General features: G+C 40.5%; 1 protein-coding gene across 1 annotated transcript in view; it reads left to right on the forward strand.

Moving 5' to 3' along the window:
• Positions 1 to 19072, forward strand: part of NRXN3 (neurexin 3) — a 1027951-nt gene that overhangs the window by 258401 nt on the left and 750478 nt on the right. Inside the window, exon 6 of the mRNA XM_074910039.1 lies at positions 13855 to 14156. Coding sequence (XP_074766140.1) covers positions 13855 to 14156 — 302 coding nt within the window. The remainder of the gene's footprint in view (positions 1 to 13854; positions 14157 to 19072) is intronic.

A 19072-nucleotide genomic window follows, 5' to 3' on the forward strand; every position in this document is an offset into this window, starting at 1 on the left:
AATACAACTCACTGGGTATTGAAAAGGATAATTTTGTGGATCATTATTGTGTTATTACAGTGATTAGTGTTAACTACTTTTCTACTCATGCTTCAGGCTGGAAGGGTGCCCAAAGGGCTCCCTGCTCGACAGCAAGCGTGATGCCTGCTGGAAGGCTGCTGCTAACACAAGCACGTGTGCATGCACAAGTGCACACTCACACCTCTTACAGTGCTGTCTCTCAGTGCCTGTCCTTCCAGCCCCTTCCTTTGAAGCCTTCCAGCAGTTTTCTAAAACAGTGCTCTTCAATGGAAGCAGGAATTTTTCCTCCTGCTGAGCTCCTTAGATGTGCTTTTGTCTGAAAGCAATTTTCAACTTTCTCTCAATGTTGGCATAAATAATTTTTGTTCATTCCTGCAGTCCGTCCTGGAAGACTCCCACCAACAGTCTCCATGTTTTTTCCCAAACAGGACCAATCCTACCACACATGTAGGGAAGACTGTAATTGCCACCAATACGTTCTTCTCCCTAATGCTATGGCTTTTTGTTAAGGTCAGAAAGTTTGGGGAAGACCTTGTCTGCAGTATGGCAAGGAACCAAAATGCCACAAGTGCATCCTGTTTTATCAGCTGAATATTAGTGCTCTTGAGCCTACACCCAATAATAAACAGGTTTAAATACTTAGCATCAGGATTAGTATTTGATGTTTGACTTCTGTTTTTTAATAGACAAGAAGAGTAAGGGTAACGTGAAACTGGGAGTTGCAACTGGGATACCGATTGCTACTGAAGAATAATAAATCTCTCTTAGGAGGTGAATATAATGTTACTTGTTGACATGCAAGTTGTTTCCATTTTTTAAAAAAGCATGGTCTGTATAAAACAACATCACTTTTGTTCAAGAGAGTATGCAAGATGAAAAGCTGGTGCATTAAGAGCATAGCTGTACACTTGCATGCTCTTACACTGCTGTACCACCCGGCGTGTTCTCCACAGAAGGGCAGAGGGGCTGGGTAACAACCCAGCAGTAGAGATACCTCTATGATAGTAGGGCTGGTGAATACATTAAATCTTGAGTTTTACATCTGTGGTGCTATGATGTTTTCTCTCTCTGGTCAGTTTGCACTCTGCTGAATGTTCAGTCTGTAAGAAAAACACTTCTGCTGGGTGGTATGTTCAGAGACTGGCATCCTTATGTTTTAGAATGATGCACCAGGAAAATAAGTAATCTAGAAGAAATGCAGAGCAAAATAAAGACATAAGAAAAAGTAAATACAACAGCAGTGGGAGCTGTCCTTGCCCGTGGTCAGCAGTGAGGAGTTCTTACACCCAGCACATCATCATGGTATCTTAGCTCTTGACAAAAGTAGTAGCAACAACTTGCCTTTCCTGCACTTTCTGGAGCTGGGAACGAGAGTAGCAAAATCATTCAGAGAAACAAAAAGAAAAAAGTATACTTTGTTCAACCAAAACAAATTGTGAATTTATATGAATATATCAAATTTTTTCAGGCAAATTATATTTTTAAATTGGTTTATTCAGCATTATTCATTTAAAAATAAACGTTTCATTTTTTTTTTTTTTTTAAAAAAAATGAAGCTCTATTTTCTTAAGAAATGTATTTTTAAGGAATCATAAACCAAAATTGTTGGATTTCGGTTTGGGTTTAGCAAGGCATTGTCACAGGATTGTTTTTTTCTCTCTTTGACCAGGTGATCAGAACATAAATAATGAGCACAGATCCAAGTACATAGGGCCACAGTCAGACTGATATTTGGAGTTTATTCTTTCTTTGCAAATGGCAGAGAACGTAACATCACACACCGATACCGGTACAGTTGTTTGTACTTAGCAAGCAATGGAAAATAGGCAGAGAGAAGGATGCCCAGGACACGCTGTACACTGCATATACACTGGATTGGCGTGTGGCTTCTATTCACAGATGTGGAGCATTTCTTGTTTTGCAGAGAAGTTTTATTAAACTTGTAGAGCATTCTTTTCCCATAGGTCTCAAGGACTTAACCTATATTTTTGTTATCTTTGTAGTACAGATGGAGACAGCTGAGGTTAATTAAGTGCCTCAGGTTGCACAGTAAATCAGTGGTAAAGTCAAGAATAAAATACTCAGTTTGACTTCTACACCTGTAGTTTGTCATTTAGATCAATTCTGGTGAGCAATTTAAAAAATGATGTTATCAACCATATGCTATAATCTTTTGTAGACATATGTCATCTTATTAATTTTCATTATTGTAGTGCTAATACTTTTGTCATCAAAGCATTTTAGCTAAAAGATTGTATGAATGCATTTTTCAGCTATTTTGCATGGTATGGGAGCAAATTGTGCTGGTGTGTGATTTCTGTAGTAAATGGTTCATTCACACAGGTTCAGAATCGTCTTCAGACCCTTCTGTTTTCTGCTTACCTTCAGAAAAAGACAGAAAAGGTGGTTTAGAGAATCAGTAGGGAATCTGTGACTCATATTATTGATGAATTTAGGTTTAAATAATCTCCGTCTATGCTGAATATGTGGCCTAACTAGGACATTTTCTGTAAAACATCTGTTTTTTTCCTCTCAGAAGAGGTGTTGTTGAAAGGACAGCAATAACCTGTTGAGTGAAGAAGAGTGTTCCAGGGTTGAGAAGCAAAACAGCTTTTCATTTGTGTGAATTTTCATTTGTTTAGATGGTCTGAACTTCAACTGTATCTTTAATAGGTGCATACTCCAGAAATTTAAAGCAGTCATGCTTCTACCAGACTACTAGCTCTATCACTGATAGGTGAAAATGATCCATGGAAACTGCTTTATACATTTTCCCATTAGATAGTACATGTCAACTGTTTCAGAATCAGAGTGTAGGGGAAATTTCTTCTTTCTTTGGGTTAAAGATTCAGGCACTGTCATGCCTGTTCCCACTCTTTGGTCTCAGTCTTCGCTGTGCAGTGGTCCAAATTCATCAGGAGAGCTAAGTCACTTTGCAGGGCCGGATCTGGACCTCTTAGTCATGGTTTGCAGTCCAGGGGGTCAAAGCGTACTCTGTATTGCAGCCAGCTCAAAGAGCATTGTCCAAGGACGCAGGCAGCAGCAAGCGGAGGTAGAACGTGTGGCTCTAGAGCTCGCATGCAGTGTCTTTAGAGAAAGCAATTATTTCCCCAGTTTTCATTAAGAGCTTTAGAGCTCAGGGAAAGAATAGATTAGTCAAGTTTGACCAAAAGATGAACAGTCATTGTATTGCCAGGTCTCCTTGATCTCTTCTAGGCTTAAATTTGAGAACGTTTAAACAAGCATTTTCCTTTAGACTTGAAGGGTAATGTGTAAAGCAGCAGATAATGGAGGAGAGAGCATGATTCATGCCAGGCACTTTACATTCTCTTGTGTAACTAAATGCTTCCTTTGCTCTTACTGGTGAGATGAAAGAGATTTTTGTGTCAGATCAGAGCTGCTACACTGTGCAAAATTTGAGTGCGGCACTGAAAGAATACTGACTGTTGACTGCATCTCACCTTTGCTTTGGGCTCCTAGGCTAACACTGCCCTTTACATCTCTTAAACATAAGGAGAGATGTTGTCCTCCATAGATTCTTACCTGCACAGCTTCTGATGTTGTTACTCTGATTCCTCTCTGCTTCTAAGTTACAAATTACGTAGATACAATAAGTGGGAATGAGTGGCCTAAGGAAACAATAAATGACACTATTCCTGAAAAATCTCACATCACCTCACCCAGAATGTTTTAAAGCTAGTAAGCATTTGGGAAACAACTTTTTACTGTGGGAGACCAGCTTAGCGCTTAGTCTTCTCCATTATAACTTCTTTCTATGATTTTACAGACAATTTTTTTTTTCCAATAGCAAAAGTTCTTTTTCTTCCGAAAATTTGTTCCTATAATTTCCTTGAAGTTAGAAGTAATATTATTTTTATAAAGTTTTATCAATTCAATCAGTTCAGTCATTTCGTTATGACATTAAGATGCCTTAAAAGTTCTTACTTTACAGTTTGTGGAGTATAAATGCAATATATGACATGACTCTCAAAGCTTCCATGTATCAGTATCACTGTTGGTGATGCTTGGAAGATGCTTCCTGAATAGAATAATGTTTTTCACACTGTTTCTTATGTATCTAAACACTTAAATAAGCTCTGTAAGACTTTTCAAACCAATACTTGCTTTTGATTATGGAGAACACAAAAGTGTGTATGTGAGAGAAAGAGCATGGGACCTCTTGAGAGGGTTTGATTAGTGGTGTCACTAACTCAATCAGTTGGTGTGAAGAATGTCCAGACTAGAAAAAACAACTGTTTGGATGTATTAATTTTTCTGCCCAAAGGCATGAAAGGAGGAATATAACAAAAGGGTTTGGACAACTTAATGGAGGATGCAGTAATCTGCTGTTTAGCTATTACTGAAGTCTGTCACCATCGCTTTAGAGTAACACCTGATTGTTACTAAACTATCCAGCTTTGTTTTAATAACATAAATGTGAGTGAGCTGCTTTGACTGCTTCTGAGGGCTTTCATTAGAGTTTCAGCATTCAGTCACTGGACAACCCTTTTGGAGCGTGATAGAAATAGTTCACCTTTTTTGTCCTTCAGAGGTGTTAGCTGACTTATTTTCTGTGATATTTGATGTCCAGTTTCTCCTCTCCTAGCCTCTGAGGGAACACCAGATATATGTGAAAGTGACTTGGAAAGTAAATCACTTGTTGTTCTGTAACGATGTTGAGGATCATAGATATTATAGGTGACTCCCAGGACAACCCTTCTACCCAGAACAGAATTACCTCCTAGTAGAGTTCACAGGGGTTTTCCCAGACTGGGGTTCTGTCCCATCCTTTGGGAGTTGATGCCTTGATCTCTCACAGCTCATAATGTAGAACAGCTTCAAAGTCTATTTCCCTCTTAGTTCATGTGGTTTATTGTAGAATTTATTCTTTCCAGACTTTGTTATGACTCGGGTCAAAAGATTTCATACTGTCTCATCCCATGTGGTGGGTTATGAGGGGGATGAATCTTATGAATTCCCTGAGAGCCTGCGTGCCAGTGGAAGAGCCAGTCTCTGCTTGGCAGAGCCGCAGGGCAGGCCGAATCATGACAATGACTCAGAGGAACAATTTAGTTGGTAACTTTATTAACTGACCACTTTAGTGAGTGAATGGAGATAATTTGGCAACAATCAATTGATAACCATCTGGGAAATGAATAAAGACACTTTGGTGATAAGACTATTTTCCTAATAACCCGTCATTGATCAACTGATTGCAATTTGTACAAAACTTATATACATGAATATATATAAGAAAGAGAGCGAGCGAGCAAAAAGAGGAAAGAAAGAAGAGAAGAGGAGGGGATAGGAAAAGGGGAATCACTACCCTTGAATCCCATGTTGTCATAGAGAAGCGAGCTTGGTCTTTAGGTGGTAGCTCAACAAAGACATATGTGGGGTGCTGCCTTTATACAGTCTTTCTTGTGCATGCACAATAGGTTGTTCCAGAAGGTTCTCATTTTTTTTGACTTGTACCTGCACAGTTTGGCAAGTTCTGTCTCTGGGCAAGACCAGGAGGGAGGGGGAAAGAAACTGCCCCATCTCCACAGAGCTTGCTCCACTTCCCCCTCACAGGGAGTTTTTTATGGTGTAACAACTGGTATAGAAAGGAGGCAAAGATAAACACACTGGCATGAAGACATTTAGTTATGTCCATACCCAGCTATACAGTAACAAAGCTGGAATACCTGTTAATTTTGGCAGTACAGGAAGACTGCCACAAAATTTGTTACCAGAAACACCAAGTCCAATTGTACTTGGTAGGATCATGATGTTAGCCGGTCATCCCATCAGAAATAAACGAGACAGTTTCCTTGTGTTAAATGTTATGCTGCTGAAAGCATAGCCGATGCCCAAGTGCAGTAAGTTCATAGCCACTGTGTACCATGGCTCTGCTTCCACTAGCATGTCCTCAGGTGAGGAGGGCCCATCATTCAAGCAACAGGACTAATGCCAAGAGCGAGAACTTCTGCCTTTTTTAACCTCCTTGCACTTAGGCCTTCAGCATAGCTGTATTTTATAACACTGTGCCATATTGTGCTGGTTTTTGTTGTGGTAGAATTAATTTTCTTCATAGTAGCTGCTATGGGACTACATTTTGTATTTGTGCTGGAAACGGTGTTGATAATTTAGGGGTGTTTTAGCTGTTGCTCAGCAGTGCTTGCACAGAGCCAAGGCTTTTTCTGCTTCTCCCACCACCCCACCAGCGAGGAGACTGGAGGTGCACAAGAAGTTGGGAGGGGACACAGCTGAGACAGCTGACCCCAACTGCCCAAAGAGATATTCCATATGACATCATGCTCAGCATGTAAACTAGGGGGGAAGTTGTTGGGGGGCAGCTGCCTGGGGACTGGCTGGACATTGGTTGGTTGGTGGTGAGCAATTGCTTTAATTTTGTCTTTCTTAGGTTTTCTTTCTTTTCTTTTCTTTTCTCTTTTTTTTTTTTTTTTCTGCGATATCCTTTTAATTACAACTTTAAAAATTATTGTAATTATTATTATAATTTTATTTCAGTTATTGAACTGTTCTTATCTCAACCCATGAGTTTTCTCACTTTCACTTCTAATTCTCTTCCCCTCAATCCTGCTGGGGGAGGAGTGAGTGACTGGCTGTTTGGTGTTTAGTTACCAGCTGGAGTTAAACCATGACATATATCCTTATTGCATTAACTCCCATAATACCTTTTGAATACATTGTTATTTTTCCTTCTGTGTTCTGGATTTGCGGTGTGGTTGTTTTTTTTTTGTTTTTTTTTTATCCTGACCTGGTAGATGGTAGTCCTCTATTTTAATAACAGTTCTGTAGTCAGTGGCCAACTTTAGAAGCAGATTTTTTAAGACAAGTTGAATATCTGCAGGATTTTTTTAAGTTATAGAGAACTACTAAATGCTAGGGAGAAAAGGTTCCTGTAAATACTATTTTCCTTGTTGATCTCTGTTTGACAGAAGATCAGAGGTACCTGTATGTTCTGCTGCCTCCATCGTTAATGTACTCTGCTTTGGCAGAGAAGCCTGATGCTTGACAGTGTTATATCATTCCTAGATTATCACACAGCACCAGCTCTTCTGTGCAAAGCACAGCAAACCACTTAGATAATGTAAATCACACTGAACAGTGATTAATTCTGAAACAGTGTAGAGAGTTTGCTTTTCTCACTGACAGAAGACATGCTCCAATGTTGACTGTAAACAAAACCCCAGTGAGATAGGGACTGCCTCAAAGTACACTTGTGATGCAGTGGGTTTTGACAGAAGGTGAGAGGGTGAGCAGCCAACTTTTGTTTTTAAGAGAGCTATTTGAAGTTTTCCTCAGCAGACTTCAGGAAAGTCACTGTCCATTTCATATTTTTCTAAACATTTCCTAATTGTGTCTGAGGCCAGAAATCCTGTTACGTGAGATTCTGCTTTTGTTGAGTATTAAACTTCCTGCCCTTGGGCAGAATCAGTGCTTCTAGGATTTGCTGTTTTCAGCTTCACATTCATGAAGTATTTATTTCTAGGTGTCATTTAAATCTTTGGAGACTCCTCTGCTCCACATTCTTTGCTGGGGTGACCTCCTGACAGGACTGGAGAAAAATAGGAGGTTGGTTTCCCTCCACAAATGTGTAAGAACCTGTGGGAAGAGCCCAGAATGGGAAACTAGGTGCTCCTCAACTCAAATGCTTCCTCTACGATTGATTTTCTTGGTGGCCATGAATAAATTGATTAAGATATCTGTGTATTGGTTTCCTCATACATAAATCAAAATGCCAAGGTTTCTCTAAGAATTCTGAATATTTGAGTCCTCCTTTGTAGAGATAGCTCTGACAGGAACACATAGCAACAGCCTTGCACATAAAAACAGAAGTTAAAATTACCATCTGTCTCTTCTGAACAGGCACTATAGCCATACACAATATGGAGAGATCCCCAGTCTTTACTTCTGGGAACCTGAGACTCAGCAAGCTCTTTGGTTTCTGCAGGGATGAGAAGAGCCAGGAGCTTGCCTTAAGTAGTTGTTGGCCATGCTCTGTTTCTGTTCTTGCTATCAGCCTGCTGTATGTACTCATAGCTGATTTGGGGATCTGAACATATTTAAACACATCTCCGTATAGATTGGAGACTTGCAAAACTGGCTTTGCAGTGGGGTGGTGGTGGTGGTAGCATTTTCCCCCTTTTTGAAGTGATGTGTGACTCCGTTCATTCATGGTAAAGGTCTGTGTTGGTCAGTTTGAAGATCCTGGGTTTTGTTTCTGCTCTGCTGATTTCTGTGAATCTTTGATTATGTCAACGGTTTAAGTCTGAATGTGGAGTTTTGTACAGGTCTTGGATCTCTGCAAATCACAGCAATCCCATTGCAGAGAATTTAGTTATGTGAACATCTTAGAAAATAAATAATGGGTTTAGATTACTATTAACAAGCAAAATGGAAGATTTAATTGCTTACATATGCTAACCTGCTTTCAGATTCTGATTTTCGTAAATCTGTCTCGTATTAACTGAGTTAAAAATTCAGTCTTGCAAATCATGTCTAAATCAAGAGTTTACATACATATTTTAAATGCTTTTTAAAGGAGATGTTATTTTATACAGTTACATCATTACATTTGAACAGCTAGATCATCAATTCAAGTTAATATCACTTACTATATACAGGGTTTCACATCCCAGCAAAACCAGGGTTTGATCTGTTGCTTCATGTAACATGAACAAAGGATTCCTGTTGACTTTGATTTGGGCCTTAAGTTTAGCTGTTCTACGTTAGCTGTGTTGCTATGCAGAAGGTCCTTGGTACACTACCACTGTTTAAAGAATATAGAAGCCATAAATATCACAGTGCAATTTGTTGAGTCTTCAGAAATGTACAGCACAAGGGTCATGAGCTAACAAAAAACGAGCAGTTTACCACTCTGTGGTCTTCCAGATGTCACCAGACAATGCCTGAAAGCATAGTGAAATACTGAGACCTGCAGCCTACTTGGGGCATTTTTTCTTCATATGCTGTGGAAACAACCCGTATTCTTTTTTCCCCTGTCTGGTAATTCTCATGTACTTTATGGTCATAGCCATCACATATGTCAGAGCATCCTAACAGGCAGGACAACATGGAAAGACTGTGATTTTCATCATACATGGCCAGCCATGTTTAGGAATTAGTGGTTTGAAGAATACAGTTTTAGAGACAATGTTGACCTTGAGAGTTGTGCTTATGAAACATGGGGTGGACAGGTGTGAATTTGGATTCTCCAGTGAACCCCAGAGAGATTTTAGTGTGTAGTGATCTGCAAATATGAATGTCTATCCAGAGCAGCCATAGGAGGAAGGGAAAAAAAACCCCATAACAATATATAAAACGGAGATGGTGGGTAAGGGAAAAGCAACTGACATCATTTACCCGGACTTGTGCAAAGCATTTGACATTCTCCCGCACAACATCCCTGTCTCTAAATTGGAGAGACATGGATTTGACAGATGGGCCACTCTGTGGATAAGGAGTTGGCTGGATGGTTGCACTTAAAGAGTTGTGGTCAAAAGCTCAATGTCCAAGTGGAGAGCAATGACGAGTGGCGTTCCTCAGGGGTCAGTGTTGGGACCGGTGCTGTTTAACGTATTCATTGGTAACATGGCAGTGGGATTGAGTGTACCCTAGCAAGTTCACCGATGACACCGAGCTGTGTGGTGTGGTTGACATGCTGGAGGGAAGGGATGTGCCATCCAGAGGGATCTTGACAAGCTGGAGAGGTGGGCCTGTGCAAACCCCAAGTGCAAGGTCCTGCACGTGGGTCAGGCAATCCCATGCACAAATACAGGCTGGGCAATAAGGGGATTGAGTGGGAGCAAACTGTGGAGAAGGACTTGGGATTAGTAGTGGATAGGTGTCCAGGTTTTGACCGGGATGGAGTTAACTTGCATTGGAGTATTTCATACCATGTGATGTCAGGCCCAGGGATTTAGGGAGTCTGCTGGTCCTGCTGTGTTGTTCTTTGGGCCTCACTTGCCGTGCTCGGTAAGCCACTGCTACATTTTACCCGTTTTCTTTTTGGTCTCACTATTGTTACTGTTGTTCTCTTGTTACATTTAGTAAATTCTTTCTTTTTATTCAACCTATGAATTATCTTCTTTTTGTCCCTCCCCTATCTTACCAGAGGGGGGAGGGGGAGGTGAACAGCTGGCCATGTGGCATCTGGCTGCCGCCTGAGTTCAAACCTCCACAAATGAATATGAGCCAGCAGCATGTGCTCACAGCCCAGAAAGCCAACCATGTCCTGGGCTGCATCAAAAGAGTGTTACCAGCAGGTCAAGGCGATTCTCCCCTCTACTCTGCTCTTGTGAGACCCCACCTGGAGTGCTGTGTTCAGCTCTGGGGCCCTCAGCATAAGAAGGACATGGACCTGCTCGAGTGGGTCCAGAGGAGGCCACAAAGATGATCAGGGGGCTGGGGCACCTCCCTCATGAGCTGAGAGAGATGGGGTTGTTCAGCCTGGAGAAAAGAAGGCTCTGGTGAGACCTTATAGCGGCCTGCCAGTACTTACAGGGCGCCTACAGGAAAGAAGGGGAGGGACCTTTTTACAGGGGCTTGTAGTGATAGGACAAGGGGTGATGGCTTTAAACTGAAAGAAGGTAGATTTAGATTAGATATAAGGAAGAAAATATTTACTGTGAAGGTGGTGAGGCACTGGAACAGGTTGCCCAGAGAAGCTGAGGATGCCCCCTCCCTGGAGGTTTTCAAAGGCCAGGTTGGGGCTTTGAGCAACCTGGTCTAGTGGAAGGTGTCCTGCCCATGGCAGGGGGTTTGGAATGATATTTAAGGTACCTTCCAACCCAACCCATTCTGTGATTTTGTGATAAATAGGTGACATTCTCCCAAGAACAGGAAAGACACGAGGATGGATCAGGTCCAGAATCCCATCTGTGGCAAGGGTCAGCAGTAGGTGACTGAAAGAAACAGGCAGATGATATAGCTGTATACAGAGGTGTGTTGACAGCACCTTATTTTAAAAACAGTGGTAAAGTAAGAGTAATCTTCTAAATTTGCTCTGCTCTGTTCTGATGAGTCTGTGGTGGTTGCCTTAAATTACTGTTTAGATTTCTTATCTACTCTTTGGCTTCTCCTTTGGACTGGATAGATCAGTCAGATTTTGTCTAAGTGGTTGAGAAAGTGAAAATGAGCCCTGTTAATATGTCTTGTACCAAGTGAACAATCCAGCCCCCACGCCCCCCTTCTCAAAGACGTCAAATATGTATTCGGTGCTTTACACATCTATGTCTGCGGGAAAAAGACTCAGTCATAATGATCGTGTTTGACTTCTGCCCTTAAATACTGGCTATTTGATGGGAATTACCTGCAGGTACATAGAGCATGTGTCTGACTTGATTGTAACGCATTCCCTTCCGATGGATCAGGAGTGACTAGGCAGTGGAATTATCATCATGGAGAGGGTTGTTAAGTGCTCAGCTCTGACTTCCAGAACTGCAATCAATCAGCCCTCTGTGCTTAGGCTGGTTGAACACTGATACAAGCATATGAACTCCTTGGTGGTAGTTAAATGTATTCAGAATAGAATCACGGAACCATTTTTGAAGGGACCTCCAAAGGCTGTGTAGTCCAGCCACTAGCTCAGAGAAGGCCCAGTTAGAGCGGACAGCTCGGGATTGTGCATAATCAGGTTTCTAGTGTTTCTAAGGATGAAGATTTGAGAGTCTCCCTAGTCTCTTCCTAGTGTTTGACCATCATCAAGATGAAACGTTTTTTTATCTAGAATGAGAAATTCTTGTATTCCAGCTATGTCTGTTGTCTCTTCTCCTCCTTCTGCAGACCTCCGAGAAGAATTTGGCTTCAATCTATGCTCTCCCATTAAGTCATTGCAGAGAGCAGTAAGATTTCCCTTGAGCTGTCTCTCCTTGAGGCAGGACAAACCCAAATCTCTTAGCCTCTTCATACACATCACCTACTCCAGCCCCATGAGTGTTATGGTAGTTCTTTGCTGGACTCACTCCAGTATGTTGAAGCCATTTTTATACAGGGGAGCTCAATACTGGACAGACTATTCCTGTTGTGATCTCACAAGTGCCCATCAGGTGAAGAATTGCTTCCCTTGGCCTGCTGGCTGCATGCTTGCTAATACAGCCCAGGATGTGGCTGACTTTTGCTGGAAGGGCAAGCACTGCTGGCTTGTGCTCAGCTTGTCCACCGGAGTTCTCAGGTATTCTTCCGTAAAGATGTTTTTGAGCCAGTTGGCTCCCAACCTGTACTGTTGCATGGAGAAATTTGTCTTACTGTTTGCTTGTAGGGGTATACAGACACATGGTTTGCTCACTTAAGTACAAACATACATCACTGCTGCCTTCAAAGTGCCCAGATTTTTTAATGAGTTAATTCTGTGGTACCCTCAATCAAGACTACAAAAGTCTCTGTTTAAAGCAGACCTATCTCTTGAGGACGATATATGTTCATGTTGCAACACTGTGCTGTTTTGTCACCACTGTTTCATGCTCTGAGGGCACAGATTTTACCATGTAGTTATTTTTCAAGAATGGTTATGATGAGTATTCTCCCTTCAGTCTTGTACTAATAAATTCTGGCTAATCTGTATTAGGATTACTAAATGATACAAAATGAAGCAGAAAAATGCTCTTAATGTCAATGGCAATAGCACCAGCACTTGCCTTATGCAGTGGATTGTAAGCAATTATAGCTTGACTGCTTGTACGATCCAGTTATTCATGCTCAGACTTGCTTTCACAGCTGGGAGTGAGAAAGGTGCTGCAATATGTAGTGGGGGGGATCTGTATAAACTCCATTGTAAGTACCATTTTCCCCCAGATGGCACTGGTAGGGAGGGGCTACACACAGCCCTCCTGCAAGCTTTGCCATCACTGTACAGTATTTCTTCCACTGGGGAAAACTGGGGTACACAGCTGGCTCAAGTGATGTGAGCCCAATATAGCAGCAGTGCTGGCTCTGAGTGACTGTGGAAGCCCAGGTACAGTAAAGCAGAGTTCCAGCTCACACGAAGGGTTTTTAGGGTATTCAAATACTGCCTCCAATTGATAAGAAATTAGTTCAGTGGCTTTGCTTACTGTACCTAAGAGATTTTTTTTCTTAATGAGGAAATAGTTCATGTCATGCTGTGAATAAATTCCCCATGTTTATTTTTGCTGTATGAAAAAATGCTTGTCTAGTACAGATTTTCTGGATAAGGTGATCAAACAGGCAAAGTTCTGAGATGTGGTTACCAGCAACAATATTAGTTATACCTGTGGACAAAATGTTTCATGTGGACTTTCCTCATGCTCTCAGAGCAGGAAACTATAGGACACTTCAGGTGGCTCTCTTGTCTGCTTGATCTCTCATTCTGTTGAAATAAAGGGGCAGCTCTGTCAGGATGGTATTCTGATGCTTGTCTTAAATTTCCTGACAGAGGGGTTAAGAGAAGTTAGAATCTAAATACTAGTCTTTGGGAAATGTTGGTTTCTTTTGGAACAACGCATACGTGGTGGTCATCTTGTGAATAGTAGTTTTCCATCACTCTCCCAAAAAGAATATGAGGTGTCTTATAGCAGTGTCTTTAAATGTACTTTTCCTAGACACTGTTGCATACTTTTGAACGGTCCCTATGGTGACAGTGCTGCAGTGAAACTGAAAACACAGCGCTGAAATTTTTTCAGCATCGAGGACCCTGCCGTTAATTCTCTTGATAGCCATATTTACAAGAGGAGCTGTACAGTCATTAGCATGCCATGATATATAGTTTCATTAACAGTGCTGTGGGATTGCTTAGAAATTTCATGACAACCTTAAATCTCTTCTTGGCTGACTGCTGAATAGTTCTTTTGTTTCCCTTTTTTTTCCCAGCGCGAGATGAGAACACGGCCACTTTCCGTGGTTCTGAATACCTTTGCTATGACCTGTCGCAAAACCCCATCCAGAGCAGCAGCGATGAGATCACTCTCTCCTTCAAGACGTGGCAACGCAACGGGCTCATTCTGCACACTGGCAAGTCAGCTGATTATGTCAACCTGGCCCTGAAAGATGGTGCGGTCTCATTGGTCATTAACCTGGGGTCTGGGGCCTTCGAGGCCATTGTGGAGCCAGTCAATGGCAAGTTCAATGACAACGCGTGGCACGACGTTAAGGTGACACGCAACCTGCGGCAGGTAATGGTGAAGGGGAGAAAATGCTGGGGAAAATTTCATTCTGTTTTATTGGGATGGGCAGATGGGAGAGAGTAACGGAGAAATAGGGATGCTCAGTGGAATCGCTAGTTTCTTCACCTTTTCTGGATCTTGGTATCTAAAGGACAGTGAAAAAACTTTAGTTGATGGGAATTTATCCCTGTTGCAATATCTTCATTTCCACTTTATTAATCTTCTGTTTTTTTCCAGTTTGATTTAATAATAAAACCTTGTAACAGAACTTTACTTTCATCTCCCTTTTCCTTTTCTCTTTTTCTGTTCTTTCTTTTTTTAAATTTTATTATTTCCTTAATTATGATTCAATCTTATCAGTAATATTCTTGTTGCATTTAATTACTGTGGGAACAGTCTTTTTCCAACAGCCAGTGCTCTACACTTCTTTTTCTTTCAGTTTCGTTAATTGGTTTAACCATTGCCATGATGTCATAATTCTAATCTGGGAAGTCTTTTGGTTTTCTTTTACTTATTCTTTCCTTTTGTGTGTGCATGTGAGTGTGCAGGTATGCAGGCTGGTGGGTATGTGTGTAATTATTTTAACTTTATAGCTTTGGAATTAATTGGCTGGAGTCTTTCTGAGTCTTCTTGATTCTCTGTTCTTCTTTCCTTCTTTTTGATTTTCCCCCCTTCTTTCTATAATGAGATTCTACTTTATTTCTTGTGTCTCTGCTTATGAGACTCTTCTGTTGGCTGTGAGGACTGGAAAAGTGGAAGGAACAAAAAAAGCCAAGCAAACCCAGATCAATCCAGCATGCTACAATTCCACTTTGGAAATTTTTTTCTGATTTTACCACTGTCATTTTGTGCATCTGCCTGCTGCTTTTCTAAGCAGACAACTCTATCAGGTGACGTATTTGGTAGTAGGCTAGCCTTAAAATCCTGAAGCCTTCCTCATGAAATATAGATTCAGACATAAATAGATAAGATAAAATTAAATAACCTTGCTCTGAAAGCTGGTGTATATATCAAGTCACTAAGGCCCATCCACTGCATGATAAATGAGGTTTACTCTGTGAATAGGAGGTATTTGGTGTCTTGCTGATTGGTAGAGGCAGCAGAAATAGCTTGTAAACTAAGATATTAAAATCTGTTTGTGAAAACTGTATGATCTGTTTATTTGCTCATTAAAGTGAATATTATCACAACCCTTATTAGTTTCATTTAAGTTTACACAGTGCTGTTTGCTGAGAAAACAGCTTTTGTGGTAACATTTTACAGTAGCTAAGATAAGATGTATCTGTGAGTATAGAATAATCAGTGCCAGAGATCAGAAACAGCCTCTACTAGTAGAAGTCAGTGGATAATTTATCTGTTATGGGGATTCATATATTTCTTCTAAATATTTGGATTTGGGGCTGAAGATACTTATTTGTCTTTCCCATGTGAATCCCTGTATTTCTAAGTGCTCAGGATTTCTGGGTCTTCAATGAAAAATCTGTCATCAAACTTTCATGAGACTGCAGGGTTCTTACTTATGGCAACATGAGTCTGTTTTCAGCAGTTTATATGCAGATGCAAATATAATTTCTTATGCAGTGGATGGGTCTTAATGATCCTATTTCATTCAAACGTTCCCATCAGTCCAGTAAAGGGAGATGCACCAACTGGTTGAGATTTGTCAGTCTGGAAGAGTAGGAATAAATGGCTTTGATGCTTTTTTTTTTTTTTTTTTATTTTTAGATGGTTTCAGAATGGCTGGTCGCTGAATATCTCAGTAGAGCTTGCTGGTCATTTTAGTTAATCATACCTTTTATTTCTGTTGGAAATCAGTTTTCAACGGGCAAACATGCCTGAAGCAAAATGAATGCTTGCTTCCTGCCAGGATTGGTTTGGGTCTTGAAGAAGCAGAAAGTGAGGAAGGGTTGTAGGCAAAACTATGGATGGGAAGCTTTCGCGTTCTTTTCCTAATCTTTCAGTCAGTGTTTTTTTTCTTGTTTCATGGTTAAATGGAAATATGTCTATGCCTTTTCATCTTTGATTAGACCAGAACAGTGCTTTGACAATCATTAGAAAGCAGGTGAGTCTCTTGCCAGTTAAGCAGCACCACAAATTTTAAATCCTCCTGATCTACTCACTATGGATGTTTTTATGTGATCCTGAATTCCAACTTGTCTGGGCAAGAGAGAGGATGTTTTAATAAGATGTTTCAAAGAAAGGCCAATCTTAAGATGAAATTAAAAATAAGTAGCAGAGGTGATTTGGGGTCCAATTCTATAGAAAGGCTAATAATTCTATAGATACAGTTCACCCAGTAAATATTAACTCTGGAATATTTTTGAGTCATCTTTTCCCTGTATACTTCTGTTGTAACTTCTGATCAACTTCAGTCTCAAAATTAAGACATTGACTCAGGACCTAAAAGTCCTCAGAAATTGTAACTGATGAGACCTTGAGGAGAAGCAATCCTGCTGGTCCTGAAAGTTGTTATCCAAAAATTATTGGTAAGTTTAACCACAGTTTTCAATAAGGAGAAACCTTGAATGCTGCAGCCTTCCTGTCAGGTCCTGTGCATTCTTACTTTTAATTGATATTACTAGATATGAAAAAATTTTAATACGCTTCAATCTTCAGGATAGAGAGTTTGGAAAAGATTGAAAACTTGAATGACTGATAGCTCATTAATACCTGCTATGGACATTTTCAGGACAAAAAACTAAGAATGGTCACTCTATATCTTGACCTTATAAATGCTTCATTTAACAACCACAAAAGATAAAGACACCGTTCTAAATAAAGCACAGGATGAAGGAGTTTTCTTCTCTGTTCTGACAGCAGCTTCCAGCAGCTTATGTCTCCTAGTTTTGTCTGTGTGTACATGAGAAAGAGTTTCTCTATCTGTAAAATACTTAACTGTTTTTCAGACAGACTATGAACTTGTGAAGTCCTTTGATATCTTCATATAGGAGATGTAATGAAGGACAAATATTATTTATCATTTATAAAATTACACATTTCATCCTTAATTGCATCCAATATAATTTTGTATATCCTGAGTAATTTTGTATGTAAGAAATTATCTCCTCTGCATCTTTCCTGACATAAATTCACCTGTAAAGTTGCAGAATAGTATAGGTCATTTGGAAGTCTTTTTTTCTAGCTGTGCTCATGTTTCCTCAAAAACCCACCCCAAAACCAAACAAAAAGCCCCAACAAAAACCATTGCCCCTGAATATTGAAAGTTTATAAGGAAATCAGTTGCCTCTTTGTGGTTGGTTGAAAATATTGCACTGGAGATAAATATTTTTCTCTTTAAAAACAACTTAAAAACATTTAGAAATTCCAAGAAATATGATCCAAAGCTAAAAGAATTTCAGGTAAAAGGTCTATCAGCAGCTTCAGGATGCCATCTAGTCTTTTCCTCTGCTCTTTTTGGGGTTGGGAGAAGGGGGAGGAGGATTTGCATAATTTTTTGGCTGTTCCCAGAATTAGAGCAGAACTTTAAATAGCTGGACTTTTGCCCAGTACTTTTTGGAATTGTTAAATGTTTTGTAGCTAAGCTAGGAGAGTACTAAGTGCTGCTTTTTAATTTTTTTTTTTTTAATCAAATGACTATCACAGCAGTTAATCTCCTTAGAGACAAACAAAGTGAACCCACAGATTCCCTTGAGTAGTGATTGTTAATGTCAAAGCAAATCTCCTTGTTTATTTTCTTATTATTTCTGTTAAACCTAAGCCCTCTTTCTGCCTTGTGAGAAACCTTTACTAGAAATAGGATCATGGCTGTATTTTACCAGGGCTTTCAGAGCATGTTTGGGGCAATGTGGTCTGGTGGGAGGAGGAGGAGGAGCAGAGGAGACTGAAGGTCTGTCTTCATGTCTGCTGCTGACACTCTGTCTCATTTTTAGCATGCTCCTCCCCTTTGTCCCATACTCCAGCACCTTGTTTGCAGAAATGGATTTGCTAACACAGCATATCTCTATGAAACTTCCTTGATGAAGAATTCAGGAGTTTGTGCTTATTATACCCAAGTACAGAATATTACAATTTCATTCCCACAGATAAATAAAATAGACTTCGGACATTATGTTCAATGACAGAAAGTTTTCACAAACTTCCTTAGTCAATGCACAACTCTGAAATTTGCAAGCAGGCATTTTTCACATGAGGCAGCATAGATCTTGCTTGTGTAATTTATTCTTGCCAGCTTCAGTTACACTGGAACAAGGACTTGGAGCGTCCATGGGCTCCACTTCCTTTTTAACACTGAAGCTACTCACCATGCAAAATCTGCTGTAAAGATCTTAAGTTCCCCAACTGTGAAAAAGCAAACAAGAAACAATGCATAGGTTTGAACAGTTGGCATCTGCATGCCTTGGGAGGGATTAAGAAATCATCTGCAAAGTTCTGTTAAACCCAACTAAGTGAACTGACCGGTAAATTCTCCTAGGTCTTCTGTAATATAGATGCAGTATAACAGGGGAGACACTAAATGTTGTCATTCTTCTGCCTTCAACCTTGACACAAGTGACACAATTCTTCCTACACAATTCCTCGACACATTTCTTCCTATAGCAGGAGAGGTTCAATACCTATACTCTCGGATGACAGAAGTGAGCTACAGGCAAACAGCCAAGCACAGGCATTTTTGTGTGCTTCTCCTAAAAGTCACAAGCTCACCTGCTGTAAAGACACCTTCAGACTGGGCAACTTGGAAGGAAGACTCAGAGTCTTGGACTCATCTTCATCTGTATCCTCCAGCCAAAGGAAATGTTAGCCTGCTTGTGATACTCTGCGACACTTGAGTGTAGTGAGGCTTGGAAGAGGAGCAGGAATGTAGGTGGGTGGAAGAAGAGGGTCATGGTTGGGGTTGTGCTGAAGGGACTGTGTGCTGTGTGTACATATCTGAGGGTAAGGTTCTTGTTTGAGGAAAGCACTTTGAT

This window comes from Athene noctua, chromosome 6, assembly GCF_965140245.1.
Source record: "Athene noctua chromosome 6, bAthNoc1.hap1.1, whole genome shotgun sequence".
NCBI lineage: Eukaryota > Metazoa > Chordata > Aves > Strigiformes > Strigidae > Athene > Athene noctua.